Source organism: Nannobrachium achirus (genome assembly GCF_963921795.1).
Source record: "Nannobrachium achirus genome assembly, chromosome: 6".
NCBI classification, from domain to species: Eukaryota; Metazoa; Chordata; class Actinopteri; order Myctophiformes; family Myctophidae; genus Nannobrachium; species Nannobrachium achirus.
The window spans coordinates 38,328,346-38,352,934 of NC_137815.1; the positions used below are offsets into that span (position 1 = coordinate 38,328,346).

The window sequence follows — 24,589 nt, forward strand, 5'->3', positions numbered from 1 at the left end:
TTTATCCCCCCCCTCACCCGAGAAAAATGGCTTCTATTATATTACATTATGCCAACTTTCCAGGACGACAAAGTCTGTCGTTTTTGTTAGCTTGGAATACCCATCGATGATGTTAAAAGTATGTTTTTGTCTTTTCAATATCATATCATTGCATTACCTTATTAACATTCTGACATTTCCCCCCCAAATTATAACAATATTTTCACTTTATTTGAAATAGGACGTATATGGTTAATTCATACTTTCCCCCCTTCCCTTCCTAGAAATGTATAGTAGATTAAAAAGTACAATATTTGTCTTTGAAATGTAACGGAGTATCAGGTCATCCGCTCTTTTTTTTCCTCCTTCACATTTCCAATGCTCCCGATGTACACACTGTTAGGCGGAAGCATTTTGAGAATTGCGTGCGAGCCAAGCAGTCCGTCCTCGAGAGACTATAGAAAACGGTTATCTTCCTTCACTTGCATATTTATAGCATTTTCTGGTCAAATGACCGCCTCTTCATGCTTTGAATTCTCTATGTGCACCAAATCAAAGCAAGCAGGCTCCCCTCTGCACAGAGGCTGAGTGCTAATGGACATCGTTTGCAATAATAATCAAACTCAAAGGAGTACATGCCGAGTCCAGTGGTATTCACAGTGGGTGGCTGCATGGCTCCTTGCATGTCCGTACAGTCAGACATGCCATTGCTTACAATGCTCACAAAGCATTGTAGAACGGCTATTTTCAAATGGTCGGAATATACAGTAGGGCTTGTATGTTTTGTAATAATAATCAAAATTTACAAAGTAACTGGTAACTAAAGTTTTCAAATAATTGTACTGAAACAAAAAAATGTAGGCCCTACAGAGTAAATGTACTCAGTTATTTTCCACCACTGATGTAGTCCTTACATCACTGGTCTACAAGCTCGCTACTCATTGCGATGTGACACATTGGCGAGCTTGTAGGTCGGCTACTTTTTGGAAAAATCTAGAAAAATTTAGGACAATATTTTTTTTGAAATATTTGAAAAGTCGATATGCAACTCACAACGCATATGTGACTCGAAATGTATATACTGTAGGGCTGAAGTGGTTAATGTGTGTTTTGTAATAATAATAAAGAGTAAAAGTACAATATTTGCCTCTGAGATGTAGTCGAGTAGAAGTAAAAAAACTGAAAAGTACTCAAGTGAAGTTAAAATATAAAGATGGCTAAAGTCAATACTTTGGACCTGACTCGGCTCTATGTTTTTGGGTTTCAGGTGGACCCGTACGTGATGCCCTCTACTACCGCCCACACATTCACACGCCCACAGCGGCGACAACCATGCAAGGTACAGTACCAGCCTCCTCCGGAGCAGTTAGGGGTTCTGTGCCTTGCTAAAGGGCTAGTAGTAGTGCAGCAAATGTCAGCAGCCTTGGTTGACACTGCTTTGTATTGTGGGCTTGGTGGTGTACGGTATATCGTTGCAGTGAGGCGGAAACCTTGTATTTCCAAAACGGTGTAAAAAATTACTCAAGATAACTGGTCCACACAGCGATGTGTTGTAGCTTGCAGAGCTTCCCTACTTTTGCGTAACACTGGCACACGTCAAGGTATCAAATAGGCAATTTGATTTATTACAAAAATAGATTTCTGCCAGACAGGAATGATGTCCTTGTTAATTCCTCTCAATTGCGAATGATTTAAACAGCACTCTTTTGCCAAGAACAGCGTCTCATACTGTATACCGTATATCTGTCAATCAAGGGCGTTCAAGAAGGCTCTGCACTTATCATCTTCAGCAGGTTGACCCGCAAACTGTTTTCAAGTGGAGCAAACAAGACGAGCCAAGTGACAAGAGCTGAGAGCAGCACAGTGTGTGTGTGTGTGTGTGTGTGTGTGTGTGTGTGTGTGTGTGTGTGTGTGTGTGTGTGTGTGTGTGCGTGTGCGTGCGTGTGTGTGTTGCTGTAGCGAGACTAGGAGAAAGTGCGGCTGGTGTCGCGTCGGGAAAAAAAAACAACACACATCGAAGCAACTCACTCACATCATTAACGTCAGTTGTGTTATTTTTGTTTCGTAACGAGATAAACATTCAGAATTAACCTTGTGCATTAATGTGCTTTGACAGCCCTGACAGTCACAAGACATCTTCAAGATTTGAGTTCGTTCGGCCAACAACTCTGTGTACACTGATCAACAGCCTCTAGGAGAAAGAAAGCACAGCCACACATATTCCTAATGGAGTTGGCACAAAACCCAGGCAGTTTGGCAATCTCAGTACAGCAGAACACGCACTGGGAGCTGATTGAACAACATCAATAGTGAACGTATTCTACAGAGCAGAGCTATAACACACACACACACACACACACACACACACACACACACACACACACACACACACACACACACACACACACACACACACACACACACACACACACACACACACACCGTAAACCACCGTACCACTCTAGTCTCTCCACCAGCTCAATCAGGAAGCCTTTTATTCTCTAAGTCATATCTTCAGAAAGGGGAGGAAGCAGAACAGGGGACAGAATGGCTTGCATTTACAATGGGGCAGGACTCGATTGCTTTATTGTGAGGTGGCTGTGGCCTCTGACATCTCCTGGACCACGGGTGTCAGAACGCTGCATTTATACTTCGGCTACGTGCCAGTGTCGCGCTGGCGGAAATAGCCGATTGACAAGCTCACATCGCGTCTCTCTGCGATGCGTTGTGAGCTTGTCGATCAGCTATTTTCGCTGCGCGATGCAGCGCGCAACAGAGTATAAACAAGGCATTGCTCTGACAAGATTGGTCCGGAGACCACAGCTGGCGGTACGGCACTGCCTGTGAAATAAAAGAGAGGTGCAACCGGCTAGACAATAACAGAGAGAGACAAAAGCACACATTGTGGGGAAAATATCTTGTCCGTCTGAAGGAGAGAAATTCAGAGGAAGGTATGAACGCGTCCTTTTTTTTTGCAGCGAAGGGGACTTGGATGACATTACCTGCAGGGCAGCAGCATTGTGTCAGGGCAGGAAGGACAACAACAAAAACCTAACTTCTGTCATCTACAATCACAGACAGCGCTGCGTGATACTGCCAGCTGGATGAAAATGTCAGTCAATAGCAGATCTACAAGCTCACACCGCATCATACGTGTTGTGAGCTTGTAGATCTGCTATTTTTTTATTTGATGCTAAATATATTAAAACGCTTTCAGAACCCTGCTATATATGTGTTCTGTATGAAAATAAGAAGGATGCTTATTACATGGATACAAAATGACCATTTAAGGGTTCCCACCATGAATTTCACATTTTACATTTCTTTCTTGTTTTTTGGTCTTCCCAGTGTCTCTTCCAGCCCAAAAAAACCCCAATTCATTAACTCTAAGCCTTGCTTTTCATTTCAGTGATTTTCTGAATGGGCGTGTCTTTTGAAATCGGGGCCCATTCTATGCACCCTGGCCACAATAAGCGTGTGAATGGCATGAACCTGTAGACACCGGAAGTGGCGGAAGTGCTGCGGTTAACGGAAGTTACGTCATGTGTTGCAGTCTGTTTACATACGCTAGCGAAAAAAACCTAAATAAACTGTAGATCTTAACTCATTGACTGCCAAGGCACGAGTTTCACGAGTTATTGCAGTACTCCCAGGCTGCCACAGCCCGAGTTTCCCGAGTTGGAAGCCATTTTGAAAAAAAAAAAAAAAAAAATTTTTTTTTTTTTTTTTTCAAAATTTTTTTTTATAAAAAAATTTCTAAAAATGCCTCAAATGTATTAGGCATGATCACAATTGTGAAATTGCATGTTTAGCCCCATAACAAACACATCTTTCAAAATGTCAAAAATGGCTGTTTTGTCTGACTTTGAAGGCTTGTAACTCATGAAGGCCTGAACGGATTTCCAAGCGTATTTTTTTGTTTGAAAGCTTTTAAAAAGTACTACACATATAATGCATATATGGTGCATGGGCGTGCACGATCCGTGCACAAAAGATTGATCCGTGCACTCGAAATTTAGGAAGGTGGCAGTGTTTGTTTTGTCTGACTTTGAAGGCTTGTAACTCATGAAGGCCTGAACGGATTTCCAAGCGGATTTTTTTGTTTGAAAGCTGTTAAAAAGTACTACACATATGATGCATATATGGTGCATGGGCGTGCACGATCCGTGCACTAAAAATTGATCCGTGCACTAGAAATCTAGGATAGTGGCAGTCTGGTACTTGGGGGCCATCTTGAAATGGCATTCAATGAGTTAATAGGTGTCCTTTGTGAGAATACATGTTTTTGTTTGGATATTGTTTATTACGAGCACAACCGAAGGGTCGGGAGAAGTAGAACAGTTTTTTTTCGCCAGCGGGGAATACACACTGTGAAAAGCCTGGCTACGCGAGGCTACATTCTAAGTCACAGGGGGCTCATTTCCTATTGGGCCCCAATTGACTCTACATGGTTCTCATCGTGGTTCTCTAATATTCTCTGTATCGTTCCAATTTTAGCCCAAAGACAGCGCCCTGTTGCCAACAAAGGGCATTTTGGTCTGAAATGGCTTGGAATTAGAGAAATTTCTATATCTGAGTGGTTGTTTAGGCTAAAACCTGTATAAAACCATATTTTAGTCATTGCTTATTTTTATTTTTAAATGTATTTTATTATATTCAGACGGCTAACAATGCTCCCTAAAGAAATCTAGTCTGTGACACTTAATCTGCCACCAAAACTATTCTTTTATCTGTGAGAAGCTCTGTCATTGGTCCAGAAAGTCTGGCCTGCTTGTGATTAACCAATCGGGGGTGCCTCTCGTTCTGATTGGTTAGACCTGTGTCTGTCAATCCTTCTACCCCCGGGTCGGCTGGTTCATGCACCAATCAGACATCAGAATCCTGCCAAAAAATTTAGATTCTGACATCATCAGCTGACTACCAGTAGATCAGCTTTGCAAGCTTTAGAAGGGGTAGTATTAAAGTATAAAACAGCATTCGTAAGAAAAACTGGATGCATACAAAACCAGGCCACCCACCCAAAAACCACACCCACACCCAGGGGCGCAGGAGGCATTTTAAAAGTGAAGGGGACATATCTGGGAGGTATGTGCGCGCGCATAGCGCGCGCGAAAATTTTTGGGGTATCCCCCCCACTTTTGGTGATATCCCCCCCACTTTTGCCCCGAGGAGGGGGGGACATATCCCCTCCACTTGAGCTGAATTACACAGTTGTTTTACGCAGATTTCAAGGCATTTTTAAAATGAAATACACATGAATTCATTAAGTCTATATTAGATCTTTTTATTGAAGGAGTAACAGGCCAACAGCTGCAGCACTTTATTTTTATACACAATATATATATATTTTTTCCTAAAAATATACTGTATTACCAGAGATCACACTAGTATTTTAAACTGCCGGTCAGCGTGACATGGCACGATTAAAATCTACCAGACATCTAATAAAAAGACCTTTCATAGATATCTGTATGCATTAATGACAACCAGGTCCGTATAAAAGCTGCCTAACACAACCATAAGCATTATGTTTTGGATTGAACTGTTTGAACATAATGCATAGGCTATCCACAATTGTAGGGCCAACTTGCACAAATACTGTACATTAATTACTGTACCCACATTACCATTTGCGCATTGGCGTGACATGTTAAGTAATAAATTAGGATACTCACAAGTTATATTGTGGATACAAGCAGTGGATGCTGTCCCAGCGTCTGGTTTAATAGGACAGGACAGCCTTTTGGGGAAGTTGACAACATAATTGCTCCTCAGATATATATTCCATTCAAGGTAACGTTTTAACGTGTCCAGCTGTCCACATGACATGATTAACACCGTGTTTCATCTGACTGGATACGACCATAGGATGCGACAGACAGACCAGTGTTACGTCCATGTTTGTTGTTGCCATCTTAAAATGAGCGTGCATTGTTGTTAATTAGTGGTTGAACAATCTTGCCAACTTTACTCACAAGTGCCCTCTCGTTTGAAAGGCTCTGTGATGTATTCTAACTAATAACAACTTGTTTTGATAGTCCATCCAACAACTAAACCGCGCGCCTAGCTCGTATTACAGTCAAGCCGATCGGTGTGCACTGCAGCGTCACAGGCACAGCGACAGCGTGATAGAGGGGGGCCCATTGAGGGGGGCTTCCGATGGAGGGTCATTCGCATTGAGCGTCATTTATTTGGACTGAGATTTACCGGCAGTCGGAGTCCCCCCTGGCAACAGGACATAGGCAGAACTAGCACGTTAAAGGGGGCCCAAATGTGAGAGGGGGTTTTCGATGGACGATCATTTGCATTGACCATCATTTGGACTTAGACTGACGGGCAGTCGGAGGCCCCCCTGACGGCCGAGGCCCGTTTCAATTGAAACCAATGAAACATAGTTAAGGCCGCCAATGTGTACAGTATAATCATATTTGCGGCTTTTTCTTGGACCTGAACACTGGAGGGGATATCCCCCCCACCCAAAAAAAGTGGAGGTGTTAATCCCCCCTGTCCCCCCCTACCCCCTGCGCGCATGCCCACACCCACAAACCACACCCACACACTCTCATAGACGCCTGGCCTCTAAAAACAATTGCTGTAAAAAACAAAAAAGAAAAAAAAATACGGGGGCAGTGGCATTAGCCAACGTACAGTACAAGACCATAAGCGGCACGCAGTACAGTACGGAACAGTACTCACAGCCTTTGTAGATGTCTGTAGGGATCTGGACAGCGCTGGAGTTGTAGTTGACCTTGTTCTTGAAGCTGGAGTCGTACACAAAATCCAGGTCCAGCGAGAACGGATTCTCCATCAGGTTTTCTTCTTCTCCGTCTTCTGACTGCAGGGCACACGCGCGCACACACACACACACGCACACACACACACTGGGATGAGCACACTTCATGCAAAAGTGTGGACAGACAAACAAGGGGAAAGGCACAGATCCAAGTCTCACCACATTACCCCGGGCGACGATCAAGCTTTTGCAATCCGGGGCACCCAGGCTTTTTGGAATGCCCTGCCTGAGGATCTGAGGCTAGCAAAATCAGTGTCTTCTTTTAAAATCACCTCTGAAAACATGCTTTTATATTGAGGCCTTTTTCATGGTTTTGCCTTTGTATGCAGTTGTGTTGTGTTATTAGGTTTTAATTTTGTTTATTCTCTGTTATCCTCGTTGTAATCCTTTTACCCATTGATTTTATGTGCTCGTTTACTTCTCATGGTTATCGTGCTGCTCTTTTACCTTATTCTGTAAAGCACTTTGTAACCTTGTTTGGAAACGCGCTACACAAATAAATTCATTATCATTATCATTAAAACAGTGGTTCTCAAATCGTTCAATTTCAAGCTTGTTTGGAAAAGCGCCACAAAAAAAGAATTCATTATCATTATAATTAAAGTCGTTCCAATTTCAAGGACCCCCTCCCCATAACTCTGAGAGCGAACAAATGGAACCAAATGGAATCGTAAGGGTCCATTTGAACGGAGCTATTTAAGGGTCAGTTTATAGAACCTGCTCAAGGAATGCTGAATCCCTAGGACCCCCACAATCACTGCGAATTTAGTGAATGAATTGGAATTCTAATGAAATGTTTGGATAGGGTTCAGAGCAGAAAACATTAATTACTCTGCCTCTTTTGTCTGCCTTCACATTTGGGTTGCTCTCCCCACCCGAGTCATCTCCAAACAACGGCGGGTATCAAAGCAGATGCCAGGCAGAGGGATTCAATTAGTAGCCTCAGATGATGGCTATCACTCACACACATGTATAAGGTGCCATGCAAATTAGCCCCCTGACGCTAACTAGCGAGCCAGCTTCATCACTGCTGTGTTCTCCACCAGGCATAAAGATGGGGTATTTCAGCATGAAATACATGTCATTTTCACTGGCACAATTGTGGGCATGCTTTCCTATTGTGTGTCGTCACTGTTAGGCGGAGACCTTGTAGGTACAAAATGGTTAATTTGAAAGGAAATGGGGGAAATACATTATAACCTGTGTTCCAGTGGATCCAATGTAGCTGTCACGAGCTTGTTAATACATTTCTTTCAATGTTTATAAAAACAACAGACCACTTTCACTTAAAAGTGATAGAAATATGAAATATGAAATAAAATATTGTAAGAAAATCAGTATAAGCCCATATATGGGCATGCCCCCTTTTGTGCCCATACTGTACATCGAGCTGACTGATTTGTTTGCGCCTGATGCCATGACACATTGAGGTTAGACAACACACTGACTCCATATTTGGTCATAGCTGCATTGGGGTTATGGTTATGGCTGAGTTATGAGTGTGAAGATGTGGTCCACCCGCCTGTCATCCATTAAGCCAATTTTAATAGAGGAGATATATGTATTGTATGTATATAATAATGAATATGGTGCTTGTTTATCAGCTTGTAGATAGGCTATTCTTGCAACTTTGCACAAGCATTAAAGGTCTCATGACATCAAATGTGTATTATTAGTGTGGTTGCTATAGGCAACACACTATTGTTCTCTCCTAACTTTATAGAGTAACTTTTATCCAATGAGGAAGCAGCGTCTTGGTAACTTTAAAGAGTAACTTTTATCCAATGAGAAAGCAGCATCTCGGTAGAGTAACCCCTAAAACGTTATAGAAACCCTAAAAACCTTATAGAGTAACCCCAAAAACCTTATAGAGTAACCCCATTGACTCAACAGTGACACACGCAGGAGAATACTTTTTTTTTTACCCCATTGCAACTGAAAAGACATTAGAACACAGAAAGAACACAACCTGCCATGGCTCACTGGAGTGGATTATTCAGTTAAAACCTTTAATACACGTTTGAAGGACCAATGATGAAGACTTTTATGTTTTGTAAAGACAGCATGTCATGAGACCTTTAATCTGTGAAAAAAACATAAAAGGTTATGGAGACTACAAGGTCTCTGCCAGACAGAGTGGATAGAAAAGTCCCCCTCTGGCACAGATGACATTATCTGTTTCTATGAGTGTTTAGGATGCCCACTAAGACCCTGTCAGAGGAAATATAAACTCAAATGAAAGCGACTATATCACACACAGATGAAAGCACAGGAGGTCTTTCCAAGGTCATTTATGATCCATTTACACACAATTCATTTCGGGCTAGTTTTTAAATGCTGTAAAAATATTTGAAAATGCTGCAAAAGCATTTGAAAAGTGTCATTATAGGAAACAAAAGCATTTTATTTCAAACTGTATTAAAGACATTTTTGTCTAGACACGTTCCTGCTGCTTGAAACTAAAATGTGCAATCTTTACGAACAAGAACTTTTGTTTTGAAATCATCGTCGGTGTTGAATGTGAATGCAGTTAAAAAGTGACATTTCCATGATCACTACATCTGTAGCACTCCAATACACACATTTTTGGAGCGGCGCAGGCTAATTGGATTTGACATGATAAAAAAACTGTTTGTTTTTTGGTTCGAGATTAAATCAAAACCCCATGTCCAGAGCAGAAATTGATTGATGGCCTGGCTTTAATTGACTATTAAATTGCAATTACAAGCTGTTGTCGGGACGAGCGGGGAAAGCAGTTATGTTGATGTTCTATTGAGAAATCAGCACAATTATAAAAAAAGGGCCACTGCATGATACACATTGCAATGACATCGATAAACACTAATACATCATTTAGCATCCCTGCATCCCTAACATTGGTCAAGGCCGAATTAGATTAATTGTAAATGGTTTGTTATTGTCATTACTATCCTCTCGTGTTTCAAGACCAGCTCAGTGGCCTTGTGGTTAGAGTGTCCGCCCTGAGACTGCAAGGTCGGGGTTCGATCACTGGCCGGGTCGGTTATACCAAAGACCCAGTGCCTCCTGCTTGGCACTCAGCATCAAGGGTTGGATTGGGGTAAGTCCCTGTGACATACTAGGGGGTGTCCAGGGGGTGTACTTGTACATCAAGCTGCCTCACGATATAAAAACAGGAGACATGCTCCTGTTTTTATATCGTATGGGTATGGGTCTCATGGCTCGGCAAGCCTTAATTACTTATTTACTCATCCTCTTGTGTTGGTACAGTCTGTCATCCACTCTACTGCAGTGGTTCGCAACCACCTAACCAGTGGTGTAAAAGTAACTACATATAAGTACATTTACATTTACGTATGGAGCTTAAGTAAACTTCTGAATTCTTTCTTTTCTTTACTGGAGTATTTCAAATTTTCAATACTTTTACTAGCTAGCTAGAGTGTTTGTACAGTACATCTGCTATTTAAAAAAAAAGAAAAAAAGAAAAAATGAAATATCTTGAAAGTGTTGAACTTTTTTTTTATAATTTAGAATTTTTTAAAACACAAATCTTCTCTTCTGGAGGTCCCTGGCACAAAACATTCCCAGATGAGGGGTCCACAGCCAAATACAGAATCATTTTGGGGGTCCTTGGCACAAAAAGGTTTGAGAACTACTGATTTAGAAGGCACTTGTAGAATGGTCCTCAGGTCTTAATGTGTGAAGCCCTCTCTGTGAAACTCCTCAGGTGAAACAGTGACATGACTACACACTTGCTGACTTTAGTCATAAAGATTTGCAGTTTTGGAGTCAGGCTTCCCATGTCCAAACTTTTCTTTGGAAAGGGAGGTGATATACTATACAAAATCTCTGAGCTTTTCAGTGGAACACCTCCAGATGTCCTAGTTTGGAAAGCCTTTCCCAATCGGAAGGCGTATGTATTGGCTTTAATTTGTCATACTTCAAAATCAGTATAACAAGACAGCTCTGGCCTGAAAAACAAGACTCAGGTCAACAACATACCTACATTAAAAGGCCAGCGAATCATTGTTGCTCTATATTTCTTCTATCTGAAGAGCATTTTTAATGCCATATGCACCCTTAGCCCTGACTCACTGTGCTTTCACTCTCCAAATCATTATTAACATAATAATTATGGAAGTGATTCATGACTACTTCACAATTTAACTTCAATGACTCAATTTCTAAAAGGTCTCCAGCTCCCTCGGGCCCCAAGGTGCCTCCACTTCTTCCATATAAACACTGCAGCAGCTAAAACATCCACGCTTCACCAGCGGGTGCTGCCGACGCATTTAACCGTTTTACCGCTTCTTCAGCAGGCATTGTTTCTAAAGTCATTGTTAAGCCGGCACTGATTTCTGGATTCAAATTCCAAAATAGCTACAAGCTCAAATGCGGCGCGTTTTGAGCTTGTAGATCAGCAATTTTTTGACACTGTAGTATGATGAATACTTGAATAGGGAATTAATTTGCGTAAAAAAAGAAGTACTGTAAAGTTAACTTATGGAGATAAGAGGTTTCTGCCCGACAGCAACGCAATGCAAAACTTTACAAGTAAATGCATCAAGCCTTGGCTCATCAAGTTGTTTAAGTCAATACGTTACTATTCCATTTCATTGCAATACCATTAAAAGGAAAGGAATGTAATGAGATGCACTGTCTGCTAGCAGTGCTGTCAATTAAAGTAATGCAGCCGCTGAACGCCGGTGCATTAATGTAGCAGGAATCCAATGCTTACTTCATAAAATCACAAGGAGCCGGCTTCATAGCATTGATTAATTTATTATCAGGGGCGATGGCTTTAGCCCTGGATTAATGCTAGTTTAGCAGAGATCTACTGACACGGCTCCTCGAGACCACTGCGGGGAATTGAGTTGGAGCAGATATACAATAATCAGCACTGACGATCTTATTGGACTTAATTGGACTTGAGACATCTTTGGTACCAGCTCGGTGGTTTTCAACGTGAGGGCTGGGGCAGGGGCGTTTGGGAAGAGGAAAAGTAAAAGTAAAACAATCATGAAAAAGGAAAAAGTTGTAATATCCTTTGAAATTAAATTCATGAGATCATTGTGTGGTTTAACTGCTTTCAACCTGGTGTCCCTATTTTGCTTGCGTCCTCGATTTTATTAATTAGGCATATAAACGAAAAGAAAAAGTCAAAAACAGCCACTAGCTCACTACAGTACAAGCTTGAGCTGTGAGGTATTCTGATTGGCTTAGGAATGTGTCAGTAGCAGAAATTGGCTACTTTTTCTTCACTTGAAGCTGTTTATTTGTGTCGTAGCCAGTCATTCTTGTCAGTGACTCTTTTTTCTTTCTCCAGGAGAGCCCAATCATAATTAACCAAGGCAGCTTCTAATTAGGATCTAAATAAATCCACGCAGGAAAGACTGATTGGTCCATTTTCTTCAGCCATCCACCACCTGTTTTGCTCGATTCATTAACCAATTTGTTAATTTTATCTCCCACATTCTCAGGGTTTAATTAAAGGTTGAAGAGGCCAGGGATGACATTTTGAAGACTCTTTCATTCCCCACCTTCACCCAAGCAGGGCCCACTCCACTCCGCACCACCTGACCTCGCTATCATTAGGAGCTTATGGGCCTCCGAGAAACAGAGCGCAGAGACGAGTGAGCAAGAGAGAGGGAGAGAGAGAGAGAGAGAGGAAGCGAGAGAGAGAGAGAGAGAGAGAGCCATTTCTAAACCACTTCATCCCATACAAGAAGAAGAAGATAGACCTTTTTGATCTTACTGTGATGAGATCATGTGCTTCATCAACGGTGAACTGTTTGCAAGGTTCATAGACAATACTCATTGGCAGCAGGTCTGAATAATTGTCTTTGTAGCTAATTTCATCCCTTTGGCAAAATGATGGTATTAAATACAGCATCGATATTTAAGGCTATCCTAAGGTACAGAGTAACTCAACTGGACTTGTTATTCTTACATGCAAGTGGATATTGAGAGACATAGTGACAATGTTAAGAAAAGAAAAATGCAATAGATCAGAAAAAGTTCATTATAGGAAACAGAATTGAGGAAGTTAGTTAAAGTAGGACGTTAAAGCCCAATTTATGCTCCGTCGCACTATGGTGTCGCGCACTGAAGCGAGCCGACTTATGCACTGTGAGCTTGTAGGCCGGCTAGTTTCAACGAGCGACACCGTCGTAAGTATGAATTGGGCTTAAGAAACCATGCACTCACCTTTTTAACCCATGTTTATCTTACCATATCTCCTCAGCGAGATATCAGCAGGACTAATTCATACTGTACTTCATGGTATATAAAGACTGTGTCGCTTGCCAAGAGTCGCCATAAAATACCAGATTTCCAAGTGGGAAAAATGTTACCGATCAATCGGCAATGGATCGGATCGGGCCGATCAAAGCGTGATCGGCGATAATCGGTGGTTTAGATCAAAAGGTAAATTCACCGATCCGATCCGATCGGTGCATCCGATCAACCAGCCGTTCAGTATGCCCACTTGAGGCCATTTTGGGGTATTGATTTCCACAGTGCTGAAGGAATAATTAGTTACTGCTATGATAATAAATACATAGTAATGCTGGTAAATAACTATAAGGCAAATATATAAATTAATTCATGAGTGAATTAATTAATTAAAGTTAAAACATTAACATTTAGAAAATATAAATAATATATAAATAATAACTTGATCGGATCGGTGATTGATCGGTATCGGGTGATCAAACTTTTGTGATCGGTGCTCGGTGATCGGTTCCAAAAAACCTGATCGGACCATCCCTAAAAAAAACGTGACACTCGAAAATCATCTATTTTTGGCAAAGTGACACAGCCATTGCAATGAAGTATAAAGTAGGCCTTCAGACCGCTAGAGTCAAGAGGTCTGAAAAGCGTCTATATTAGGGTGCTCATCGAAGCGCCGCTCGTGCGTCAGAGAACTTCACATAGTGCCGTGTCGCGGGGCGGGGCAGGGTGGCGTGTGACCTTAGCGTGACCTCCAGGGCTGTCTTTGGTTGGGTTGTGGGGCTGTGTGTGTGCGTGCGGGTCAGAGGGTGTGTCGGGGGCCCCGGCCCTCGCCGTGCCACGTTAATGATGACCGATGCTCTCCAATTAGACGTGCCGACAGGCCCTAAAGCACCGTGTCATTAATCACAGGAGTGGCGTGCAACAAAGAGAAAATCACACCGTGATTTATTGCTCCTCTGCTGCTCTCTCTCTCTCCCTATATCTCTCTCTCTTCTGCTCTCTCTTTCTCTCTCTGTCTCACACACACACACACACACACACACACACACACACACACACACACACACACACACACACACACACACACACACACACACACACACACACACACACACACACACACACACACACACACACACACACACACACACACACTTTCAACATTTTGCACTTTGGTGATCTGGGGAATTCTCGCAGTCCCTCTGTGATAGCTAATCAATCAGAGCGGCCAGGGGACTGGTGACCTATCGCTGAGGAGAGAACTGCATGCAGGCGTTCTATGCCTATGGCCAGACCAGTGACACCATCACCGGTTAGACCACCATTAGCCAAAACACCAGTTTTACCTGCATGTGGTTGGAACCCCGGGTCCTACAGCATCCAGGAGGTCCTTTTCAAAGTCATCTCATATCTTATATGATATCGTCACTGTCGGGCAGAAACCTCTTATCTCCAAGTTTCAAATTTGTAAATTTGTTCGCAAAGTAAAGCCCTGCTTCGCCATACAAGGCCGTCGCACAAAAGTAGTGAAAACAGCAGGCTGTTTTCACTAGTTTAAATCATTTTTAAAATGATAAATACAAAACAAACGGTTTTGGACATACAAGGTTTCCACCTGACAACGATGATATATACTGTAATATAATATGAATGACACTCATTGGCACAGAATGGCATCTTGGTTGGCATTAGAGGCGCTGCGTGATTTTGCTCAGCACCTTGCTGAGGTCCACGCCGTTGGGGGACACTGGAGGGAGGGATGCGTCGGGTTGGGGTTTGGGGGGGGAGAGGGCGTGGGGGCGGCTCTGGGGTGCTGTCACATGCACAACACCGGCCCCTATACAGGCGATTTAAATTATATGTCGCCGTACCATGGAGTCGACGCACCGAAAACAGCCCGATTTACAAGCTCACAACGTCGCGGGCGTGTAGTGGAGTGTGCCGGCGTTGTGAGCTCGCAGAACCGGCTCTTTCCGACACGGCGCTGCGTCGTACGACAGGGTATAAATAAACAGGTTGGTACACTTGTCAGACAGACTCACTGTAGAGTGGTGTCACCTCACTAACAGACATAGACAGCCCAGGGGCGGGGGGTGGGGGGAGCGGGTGCCTCAGACCTCAGACACATAAACACCGTGGGGGGCAAGGAGGGGGGGGGGGAGGGGGGGGGGAGTGGAGGGGGTGCTGGAAGGTGGATGGGGGGGGTGCAGGGAAACAGGGTGACAGGGCAAGAGAGGGATTACTGGGTTAGACAACAGGGGTACAGGTGTACAGGGAAGAAGGAAGGAGGGGGGTGCGGACGGGTCGGGGGTGGTGGTGGTGGTGGGAGGGGAGGATTTGGGCACAGGCCAGTAAACCGTACTCACAGAATAGTCCGAATCCTTTTTTGAATCGTAGTATGAAATGTCACTCTCCTGCGCAGAAAAGAAAAAGTGGAAAAACAGAAACAGGTGAGGACAGAAAGATATAGCAGAGAAGTCTATATCGCCCGTAAAGATGTAGCACAGAAGTCTATATCCCCTTAAAGATATAGCAGAGAAATCTATATCCCCATAAAGATATAGCAGAGAAATCTATATCCTCTTAAAGATATAGCAGAGAGCCTATATCCTTGTAAAGATATAGCAGATAGTCTATATCCCCATAAAGATATAGCAGATAATCTACCGTATATCCCCTTGATATAGCAGAGAAATCTATATCCTCTTAAAGATATAGCAGAGAAATCTATATCCTCTTAAAGATATAGCAGAGAGCCTATATCAGTGGTTCTCAAAGTGGATTTCAGGGACTCTCTAGGTTCCTTCATGGGGGTCTAAATTGACCCTTACAAGTCTGTAATTTTGACAGTGGACCTAACGGGTCCATTTGGTTCCATTTGTACACTGTCAAAGTTAAGGGGAGACCTTCAAATGTAAAAGTTTGAGAACCACTGGTCTATATCCCAGTAAAGATATAGCAGATAGTCTATATCCCCATAAAGATATAGCAGAGAAATCTATATCCCCTTAAAGATATAGCAGAGAAATCTATATCCTCATAAAGATATAGTAGATAGTCTATATCCCAGTAAAGATATAGCAGATAGTCTATATCAGTGGTTCTCAATACAACCTTTTCAGGCCGCGACCGCCGACATAATCATATTTGAACTGGGGACCACCCCACCCTGACGAGCACTAAGAGTTGAGGCATTACATTTTGTTTAACACAATTCTATTGTGAAAATAGCAGATCTACATGCTCACTGTGAGCATTTGATCGGCTATTTTCACAATTTTTGCTTCTAATATTTGACAACATGGCCAATGTTTAATTGTTTATTTTAGAGGTATTAAAAGGGTCTTAAAAGTCCTTAAAGTGTCACTTTAGAAATGTGCAGATACCCCCCATACACTTATACTGTGTGTTGGTTTGTTTACTGTTGAGTGAGAAAACAATGTTGCACATTAAGTTAATCACCTAAGGACCCCCCAAAACAATTTAGGGACCCCCCTAGGGGTCTCGACCCACAGGTTGAGAACCACTGGTCTACATCCCAGTAAAGATATAGCAGATAGTCTATATCCCAGTAAAGATATAGCAGATAGTCTATATCCCAGTAAAGATATAGCAGATAGTCTATATCCCAGTAAAGATATAGCAGATAGTCTATATCCCAGTAAAGATATAGCAGATAGTCTATATCCCTCCGTGAAGAAGAAGAAGCGACTCCTCTCTCTCCCTTTGGCGATGGTGATTGGTGGGAAGAAAAGCTAGAGAGAGAGTCATCATGGTTTATATTCACTCACACCGTTCCAGCATGAGAATATAATCAGCATCACAGAACACACAGTGGCAGTAGTGTGATGTGCACAGAGTGGAGAATGGAAGTAGGTCATGGAGGTAGGTGAGCGAATTTATTTGAGAGAATTCAAAAAAAGAAAATGCTGTGTCATTATTCTTTTTTTATGTGCAATGTGCAGTAGTGGACCAAGTACTCAACCCAAGTACTTGAGTAAAAGTATAGATACTCCTGGTCAGATGTTCACTCAACTGCAAGTGAAAGTTGCTCAGTATTGGACTAATAAAATCCAGATTTTCCCAGAAAAAGAAAAAAAAAGAAAAAAGATCAATAACAGCGAAAATAGCAGATCTAAAACCACCTTGTAGACCTGCTATTTTCACTATTTGAAATAACCTAAGAGGTTATTTCAATATTTGTCTTTGAAATGTGATCCACAATACAAAATACAAGTAAAGTATATATTATATATATATAGTACAGTACTCAAGCAAATGTACTCTGTTACCGTCCAGGCGTCCACCACTGGCAATGTGTCACGTGTTCCAAGTCTCGTGTTTGGAACACGGTGGTCACACTGTGCATGGTGGGATGGGGGGTCGAGGAATGTAGTGCATGTGTGCGTGCATGCGTGCTAGGGTGTGTGTGTGCGTGCGTGCGTGCGCATGTGTGTGAGGCACGGCGGCGATAACGTGTTCGGATGCAGCATGGAGGGGGGAAAAAAGTAATGAGAAGAGAATAAAGTGGAAAGCGCTGCTCTCTCTGGGAGTCCTAACAGCCTCAGCTGGCAGTGATGAGTCATAGTAAACAGCATAGTAAACAGGGGGGAAGGCAAAGGGAGAGGCAATGAAACCACAACAAGATGAGCGCCGTGATGCTGCGCTGCCTCATTGGCCCCCCAGCAACCAGACGCACCGGTCCACAGCCGAGCACAGGCCCCATCCTGCTACCTGCTTATGCCGATGTCTCTAAAAGAATACGTACACACCTGCATATGACGACAATGTTTCTTGGAACCTTGGTTCGTTTTTGCGAACCGGCCGCGAACCAATTTGTACGGTTCGGAACCTTGGCCAACGTGACCCTTTGCGATCCTTTTCTCGGAGCACCGCTCAAAGACATACTGTATACACATCTGAATATGATACTAATGTCGCGTACACACCTGCATATGCCGCTTGAAGTCGGTCGGTGGGACGGTTCTCGAGATACATAAACTACAGACATACACAGTATACTGTACCGGTATATGCATACACGTATACAGTACTATACGTACACAGATTTCCTGCATTTATTGTACGATTAGAGCTATATTATCATTAACAAGTGTTTCGCCAGTTATAGGGGCCCATTTTCAATAGCATGACGGGCGGCCCGCCCACCAATAGGTCCCCGGGCCACAGGTTGGGTAATCGGCCTGCCTTAACCTCCCTCCCTGTCCTCCGGTTCTCCTCTGGGCTGCATGGCGTCTTTATCTCCACGGTGGAGGGGAGCGTGAGGCCAGGCCGGGGCTGTGTGCGTGTGTGTGTGTGTGTGTGTGTGTGTGTGTGTGTGTGTGTGTGTGTGTGTGTGTGTGTGTGTGTGTGTGCAGCGAGCGGCGGCCAAGGGGCGAGCGCCTCATTATCATGAGGAGGAGGCTGGCTGTAAGGACATGCTCTCAAGGGCAACCGAGTGTCTGAAAACCTCCCTCCCTCTCTCTCTCTCTCTCTCTCTCTCTCTCTCTCTGTGTAGGAACGCTGTGGTGGTGGAAACAGTACTCAAATGTTTTACTTAAAGGAGCTATAGTCAACTTATTCTTGAAAAACGGATGCTAAAATAAAAATATTTTTTCGAAAATATTTTATAAAAGAATAAGCTTCATATTATGTGTTTCTTTTGTGGTCATTTTTTAATTGAAACACATATGAAGCTTATTTTTTTATAAAATATTTTCGAAACATTTTTATTTTAGCATCATTTTTTCAAGAAAAAGTTGACTATAGCTCCTTTAAGTAAAAGTATCAATACTGCAACACTGCTCGAACACACTGTATGATATTGCTTGGTCATCAGATCGTTAGAGTATTTCACACTGCACAAGTGACTTTCTTGAAATCGGCTGTCATAATATCGTTGTGGTTTTTGCCGACAAGATTGATCACCGACAAGGGGTCACACACTGCCAGATATTTCACCAGGATGAATCCCTGATACATAGCCAATATTACATTTGTTTTTATTCTAATTGTGCACGAGAGCGGGCGATAATGATTTTCTCTCAACGCACGTGTCGTGACAACGAGCAAAACCTTGGCGAGCAAAGCCCGATCTTGCGGCAGATCGCCGTTTTTGTCGGTGAGCGCCAAAAATGGTCGGCGACAGCACAATCGGCTCAAAAAGGCGGGCAGTGTGTTGGAGCCCTTACAAGTAGAAGTCCCGTATTCAAAACTGACAGTAAAAGTATTTCAAGTTTTGCTTTAACACGTTGCAAGCCGCGGCAGAACCCTCTGAACAGAGGTAGCGCCGAAGAAATAAGCCATTTATTTACAAACATGTTTTAAAAAAACAAAGCCCACATGATAACAACACGTACTGGAGTGCTCGACACAGCGTACATATTCATCCTGCAGAGGTCGGCGATCTTACTTTGGCGAGGCGGAGGGGAGATCAATTCCATTCGTTTACGTGCGGCGAAGCAGGGAAAGGAGCGATAGAGAAGCGGCGCCCGAACGTGATTGAAACCGCGATCCACGAACAGAGACAAAGACCAGCCATCTTGTTTGAGCTTCTTGCTGAGTTTCAACACTGGGGAGAGGATGAGGCTCCTCCTGGCCAGCCATCCATCCAGAATGTGAGTCAACGGCGTGGCCTGCTGGATATTAGGAGTATCACACCCAGCACCAGAAAATGACTGTCAGAGCATATTAACCCTTTCAGATCGCTCCAAAAAGACACAGAGAAGAATTTCCGATGTTTTTTTTTTTTTTATTATAATTTATATCAAAAGTCCGGGAATAGACGGCGTGGCTGATGGGACCCAGTAGGAAGTCCGAGGGAGTACGGCCAGGCTTAGAAGGTGTTAATGGGGGGGAGAGGGGTCAGAAGAACAGGGTTCAGTAGACTGCTCTGGGTTAAGACGGTGGAGAGGACCGCTCCGGGCCATGTGGAGGAGAGGAGAGGAGAGGAGAGGAGAGGAGAGGAGAGGAGAGGAGAGGAGAGGAGAGGAGAGGAGAGGAGAGGAGGCAGCGGTGGTTGGTGGTGGCGATGCTGGTGTTGGGCGCAGTAGGGAGGGAGGGAGGGAGGGAGGGAGGGCACTGCCAGGGCTAAAAATAGCTTGGTCTCTGCAGAGCCGAGAGAGAGAGGGGAGAGCGGGAGAGACAGAGAGGGAGTGAGAGAGAGACTGAGAGAGAAAGAGGGAGACATAGAAATAGAGAGAGAGAGAGAGGCAGACAGACAGAGAGAGAGAGAGAGAGAGAGAGAGAGAGAGAGAGAGAGAGAGAGAGAGAGAGAGAGAGAGAGAGAGAGGTAGAGAGAGGTAGAGCCAAAGCACTGCTGTTGTGTTGGTGCCAGTGTGATGCTGACAGCTGGATTGAGGCAGATCCCAGGTCTGTTTTCATACTGGTCCCACCATTTACCCATGTCTCCCCACGGTGGCACCGCCACTTATCACACACTAGCAGCTTCTGTAAATAAACCCTCCGCTCCTCGCTCCCTGGTGGGGGTTTTTCATTTTGTTTTGTGTATACGCGAGGGTCCGGAGAGTTCATACGTCAAACTGATTTGTTATCGCTCCCCGCACCGTCCGCGGCTCGTTTGGGGGGCGATGTTACCATGGTTGGTAAGAACACGACCTCAAACATGTACTTACACATGTTCTAATGCACCGGCGGTACGGTACGGTACGGTACGCTGCTAGACACCACCTGCACGCTTATGAACTGTTGATCCTCCTCAGTGGTGTCAAGTAACCAAGTACATTTACTTAAGTACTGTATTTAAGTACAGTTTTGAGTATTTCCAATTTTTAATACTTTTACTTCTACTCCACTACATCTGAGAGGCATATATTCATGGGTTGCATTTGTAGTCCTAAACCGGCCATTTTGAGGACCAACACACGTGTTTTGATTAACGTAGAACATTGGTTCTATGCCAATCAGACAGATTGAACACCTGTGTTGGTCCTCAATATGGCCGGTTTAGGACTACAAATGCAACCCATGAATTGTACTTTTACTCCACTACAACTATTTGAAAACTTTAGTAAGTAGTTACTTTGCAGATATAAATAATAATTATTGGCCCGCACGCACGCACACACGCACGCACGCACACACGCAAGCACTCACACGCATGTACATAATACGGATGTGGATGGCTCTCCCATCTGCTGTGGGTGGTCACAACCAGGTCAGGAAGGGTTAGGGGGTCTGGGTTAAACACACTAACCCAGATAAAACACCTGAACGTTAGCTGGCAAACACACCAACGTGCGCACGCGTAAGCTCGCACCCACAGTACTGCACGCACGCACGCACGCACGCACGCACGCACACACACACACAGGACATGCATGTACCGTACTGTGGGTCATACAAAGACACATGCACGCACCCACGCATGCACGTGTAGCAGAGTGACTCACTGCCTCAGCCTGATGACCTCAAAAGTCTAACATCTCCCCCAGTCCATATGGATGTCACTTTGGACAAGTGGTTAAAATATAGGACTTTCACGTGGGAGACCAGAGTTCAAATCCCGGTGTTGCACACACACACACACACACACACACACACACACACACACACACACACATCAACAACTCTATAGAAATCCCCACCAACAACACAAAGCTGTATCAGTAAATTAAATCTATTGTGAGTGGAGACAAAGCGCTAAGGTCAGATGATCCCCTCGTCTGTGTCTCTATCGTCTGTCCTCCCTTCTCTCCGCCTCACTGTCATCTCTGTCCATGCCTCCTCCCTCTCTCCGCCCTGCCATGCTTTCATCTCTGTCCATCTCTCTCCCCCTGGATACACCAGCCTCCTATACTCTCCCAACTTCTGATTTCGGCAAATCGTCACTGTCGGGCAGAAACCTTGTAACTTCAGGTTTCAGATTTGTACGTTTTTTTTGTAAAGTAAAGCAAAGCCCTGCTTCATCATACAAGACTGTTGCACAAGATTAGTGAAAATAGCCGATCTAAAAGCACACAATGTCTCGCAAAAATATTGGGAAAAAATGTGCGAAAGTCTTTGAATGTTTTGACCCAATTTTATAAATGTCTTCTAAATCCTTCTTCTAAATCAGTGGTTCTCAAACCTTTTCTTGTCAAGAACCCCTAGAATTATATGTATTTGTCTGCCGAACCCCATTTCAAAATATTGTATCAGGGACCCGCAAGAAGCAAATATTTGAGTTACAAATGTTCACTTTAAAAATACATAATATTCAAAGATTTGTACAAATTGTCATGATTTTTCAAAAAAATAGCCGATCTACAAGCTTGCAGTGCGGCACTCAGTGCCGCGCTGTGAGCTTGTATATCTGCTATTTTTCAATAGCTAAAGTATACAATAATTCCAGGACTAAATGGGTTCAAATGATAAATACAAAACAAACGTTTTTTTGGGGCATACAAGGTTTCCACTCGACAACGAGGAAATGCAGTGCAGCGCAGGTGAGATTCCTGCGGAGACAAGGTGACTGTTGCTATAGAAACCACCCCTCTGGTCTAGATAATAATGTTTACGTTCTTTTTTCTTTATCACCGGACCACAGTGTGTGTCAGTCTGCCCGTTTTCCATGTCTCTCTACTCCATTGGTTCTCAAACTTCAACTTTTCAAGGACCTCTATTAACTCTGAGTGGGGTACAAATAGAACCAAATAGAGCATCGCAGTGAGGTGTCAGAAGTAAAAAAGCCCATTCATTTTCACCATAGGGTTTTTCATTATCAGCCACAAAGTCGTAGCAATTCAATGTAGCCTACACTTACCACTAGGCTGGTGGTTGTAAAATGGTTCTATATGCTCCTGTAGAACCCCTGAGCATAGGCGATTCTAGCCTCTTCCAGCAGGGGGTGCACGACTTCTATTACCTGATGCAAAAATTGCGGATATTAGCGGTTTTGTAATGTTGTTTTAGCGGATTTCTGCAGTTAATTTTGTACCCAAATGTAACACAATATAAACAAAAAAAAGTGTAAAACAGGTGCTTCTTTTTCTAGACACCATATGTCTATCTATAGGATTTATTTACTTATTTTGCAGACAGAGGCAGCACAGCCAGGACATATAAAGCCAAACATCAAGTTAATCATCATTCATCAAGCAATCAAGCAGTCATTTACATTGGTGGTGTGGCACAACCACACCACCAAAGATCCATAACCAGCAGCTACCAATATTTACAAGCAAGTGAAGCAAGCATGCGCGCTCGCTCGCGCGCGCGCGCGCGCACACACACACACACACACACACACACACACACACACACACACACACACACACACACACACACACACACACACACACACACACACACACACACACACACACACACACACACACACACGGAGGAGAAGAAAACAGGCTGGCTAACTCCACAGTGAACAGATAGTTAAATAAAGCCATGTCTTACCTTAAGAAAATGACAAGAAAATATCCAATGTTATATTGAGGTGCCCAGAAGAAAGTGTTATTCCTTGGAGGCACAGAACACATCGTGTAATCCAGCCTCGTTGAGCAGCGCCGAAAACTTTAGTTCACGTATGGTAAATGTAAAAGCTATCCACATGTCCTATGGATGTCTGTAGTTAACCCCAGGTAGCATATTCCACTGTGAAACAACTGTTTAATTCTGTTATTTAGATAAATCTGCAGGTGTCATCATCTGCCGTTTGTTTTTCAACTGTGCTGTCAGAGACGTTCAGACAGTCACTGTGATTGGTTGAGAAACCAGTAGTCCTATTACCTCCCGCCCCCCATTTGCTGTGATTGGTTTAGAAGTCATGCTATGGGTGCTTCAAAGGGTCAAAAAAGGCGAATTTGAGATGTTCTTCTTCTTCATATTGCGTGTTTATTATGATCAAAAAAATCAAAATGGCCGCCTGGCGGCCAGGGGGTGCACGTGCACCCTAGGACACCCCTTAAAATCGCCTATGCCCCTGAGTATGTATGCAATCACTCTAGTTTTAGAACTCCGTGAGCGAGTGTCTTTCTTTTACAAATATGATGCACTATGTTAACACATGGGCGGCCAAGGTTTATAACATTTATAGCTGTTGCTGGTGCCACCATTGACTTACGTTATGTTTTGATGAGCCCCGCAAGCTTCGTGCGTGTGCACGTGCGTGTCCAGAGAAGATTGAGGAGGTACTCCATTTGTTTACAAACGCTCGCGAAACTCGCGGTAAAAAAATCGCGGTAAATTCGCCGTAAAGTGTCGCCGTGAAAACAATCAGCTCTCTGCCTCCATGGGGCTGTTTTTACCTCATTCTCAGATAAAGCCGTTCTTATGTTTCAAAGTAGAATCTAAAGCCATGTAAAATCCTTCCGTGTGGGGAGAGACAGGGGGCTTCCTGCCCTGGCTGGGTGACGTAATGGATTCAGGGCATGCAAAGGGAAGCTGCGGTCTCGAAAAGTTAACTATTTGTTGACTCGTCCCTCGACGATATAACTTCCTGTGGCAGGGTGACATCTAGTGGCCATAACTCGTCCCTGAACGCGTTTGGCTCCCCAAGTGTTAAAGATGACGATATGAGCGCCCACAGAGATGAAAATCACTACATGTCAGGCCATATGCTGGCCTGGATAACTAAACTGAGCGTGATTTAAG

General features: G+C 43.6%; 1 protein-coding gene across 1 annotated transcript in view; it reads right to left on the bottom strand.

The window, feature by feature from the left end:
* Window positions 1–24,589, bottom strand: part of cacna2d2a (calcium channel, voltage-dependent, alpha 2/delta subunit 2a) — a gene marked incomplete at both ends in the record, with an annotated part of 322,235 nt that overhangs the window by 117,202 nt on the left and 180,444 nt on the right. The window contains 2 exons of the mRNA XM_080728771.1: window positions 6,676–6,814; window positions 15,352–15,399. Of these exons, the coding sequence (XP_080584897.1) occupies window positions 6,676–6,814; window positions 15,352–15,399 (187 nt within the window). The remainder of the gene's footprint in view (window positions 1–6,675; window positions 6,815–15,351; window positions 15,400–24,589) is intronic.